Source organism: Acanthisitta chloris, unplaced genomic scaffold (genome assembly GCF_000695815.1).
Source record: "Acanthisitta chloris isolate BGI_N310 unplaced genomic scaffold, ASM69581v1 scaffold30508, whole genome shotgun sequence".
Lineage (NCBI taxonomy): Eukaryota > Metazoa > Chordata > Aves > Passeriformes > Acanthisittidae > Acanthisitta > Acanthisitta chloris.
In genome coordinates this window covers 4569-6953 of record NW_008688057.1, presented here as the reverse complement: position 1 = coordinate 6953, position 2385 = coordinate 4569, and the positions used below count along the sequence as shown (strand labels likewise).

The 2385-nt window shown below is 39.8% G+C and overlaps 1 protein-coding gene across 1 annotated transcript; it reads right to left on the bottom strand.

The window, feature by feature from the left end:
- Window positions 1–426: 426 nt before the first annotated feature.
- On the bottom strand, window positions 427–2183 carry LOC103808116 (cerberus-like). Its single transcript, XM_009080880.1, has 2 exons — window positions 1656–2183; window positions 427–720 (listed from the first exon to the last, which is right to left on the bottom strand). The coding sequence occupies exons 1-2, from the start codon at window positions 2181–2183 to the stop codon at window positions 427–429; spliced, it is 822 nt and encodes a 273-aa protein (XP_009079128.1).
- Window positions 2184–2385: the final 202 nt, after the last annotated feature.

The window sequence follows — 2385 nt, the reverse complement described above, 5'->3', positions numbered from 1 at the left end:
ATTGTGAAGTATATTAGTGTCATCTTGGTTGCCAATGAAGCTATATTGGCAGTCTCTGCAAGCAAAGGCAATGTAAACCAGTCAGTACATTCAGTTTTTGTACAGACACATCATGTTAGTTCTTCAGCCACCGTTTACTAGCATCTTAGAAACACTGATAGGAAGGGTATAAATATTTTTAAAGCCTTCCCTTGTTAAAGTAAGGCCTTTACACATAAGCCCAGTAATCTCATCTCCATTCATTTAACAGCTGCAAGAAAATATCTGTTACATTTTAGGTAAAGTTATTGTTGAAGCAGTGAGGAATTTAAAGTAGAAAGTCTATGTTTTTAATATTTTTGTGTACTGGAGTGGCGAAAGCTTTACTTGTTTGGGTTTTTTCATTGTAAAATTCTTATGACCAAGTTATGTGGTACTTTGCACAGTTTAATTGTGCTCATGTACTTTTGCATGCAAATCTGACAGTAGAGATCCAATTGCAGGGTCTTTAATCTTCTTAGTCTCACATTTACACTCTTCTACAATCATAATTTCTTTGACCACTGGGACAGAACCAGTGCAGTTGAGATCCAGGCGCTTCACAGAGAATTTTTTGGGCAAGCAGTGAGAACAAAAGGTGTAAAGATGATCTTCTGGACCAGGAACATGAAAGGAACTACATTTTCCAAAACACAGATTATTCTGTATGATCACCTTCTCACAGTTGTTATGAGTAACACCCTGAAACAGAAAACAGTATAAGGTCTCTGGTACAGAAATGGTCCATTGACTTTGCTAGTAGGCATGAACAACAAGAACAGCAACAACAAACACACAAAAAAAACCCTACCAACAAACCCCCAAACAAAATAAAAAAGCCCCAACCAATCCAACCAACAAAAAAATTCCCCACAAAACCCAAACAAATAAAAACCCAAACCCACAAAACACTGCATGTTTTTCTTCTCAGAACAAATGGTACAAGTTTCTAGGCCACATCTATATTTACACATTTTTGTGTGTAATCAGCTGAGTTTGGATAGGAAAAGAGATGGTCCTTGACAGACTGTGATTACAGAAACACAGAAAATAGGTGATGACTTATGAGGAATACAGCACTTTTATCTATATATTTTCTTGTGTTGATGTTAAAATATGACAGAATGGCTTCATCTATGCATGGGACAATTCACCAGTCCTCCAGCATTCTTAGCACAGAATTAGAGGTATGCATCACTCTTGTAATTCATACATCAGAAAAGAACCCTGTCTTAGCTGTAAGAAAACAACCAGCTTTTCCTGCAAATACATGTTCTGGGGCTCTCTATATACAGGTGTGTGTTTGTGCGTGTATACACACATAGACATGTATCAGTAATCCAGATATACAAACTGTCGAGATGCCCTGCTTGCTTAGGCTATGTCAGAACTTCTTTGCACAAAAAGAATAAATAGTTCTCTGAAAATCGAGTATGCAGCTTTCCAGAGCTGCCGTTTAGTGATTTGCCTCATCAAACTAAAGATTTTTCATTTGTGTTTTTCAGCCACTTATTATGTGTGAGTATTCTGAAGCAGCCCTGTGACTGAGCCAATGAAATAACCCAGGTGTCTTTAGCTGCTGATTACAAGAGGCAGGGGAAAGGACATGTTTACTGATCTTGAACATCTGTTCTTACCTGGGAAAAAGGCAGGGTTCTGCAGTTTTCTTGGTGCATTTCATTGGTCTTGATTGGCAGGACAACCTCTTCAGATGCTGAATTTTTCTTTAAAATGAAGTGGTCCCAGAATTTCTTGGCATCTTTTCTGTAGGGAGATTCAGCCTCCTTCTTACTGGAATAATGGGGTGGAGAGAAGTTTTCCACAGGTGAGATATCTCTGGGTGCTGCCCTTGTTCTCAGGTCTTGGCCTGCATGGAGTTCTGCATTGGGAAGAATGAATCTGGACATTTTTTTCTCATCTTTCTTCTCACTTTCAGATGCTGTCTGTGGAATTGCTACAAAAAAGCTTGGTGCTCCCAGGATTTCCTCAACACCTACTGGGCTCTCCCTTACTAGCTCATGAAAACTCTGCCTTTGAAGCAGATTTTTATCCAGATAGGAAAAGTGCTGGAATGGCCTTCTGCTTTTCCTCTGCTGTGAATTTCCCTGTTGCTCTGTGGCTCCAAGACATGAGAGCACTAACAGCTGAAGGAGAAGCAGTGACATGATCCTAGAAAGTGCAACCCTGTAGACCTGCTGCTATTGCAATGAACGTAGAGTGCTAGCTTTATACAAGAGCCTAGTGTCAGCTTATAGCTGCTGTCTGTGTGCAGAGGAGGGGAGGGCTCAGGGGAGACCCTGGTGTGGCTAATTTAATTCATTTACTGTAGATTACAATTATGATAGGGGAGTTTGTGCTAATGAAACT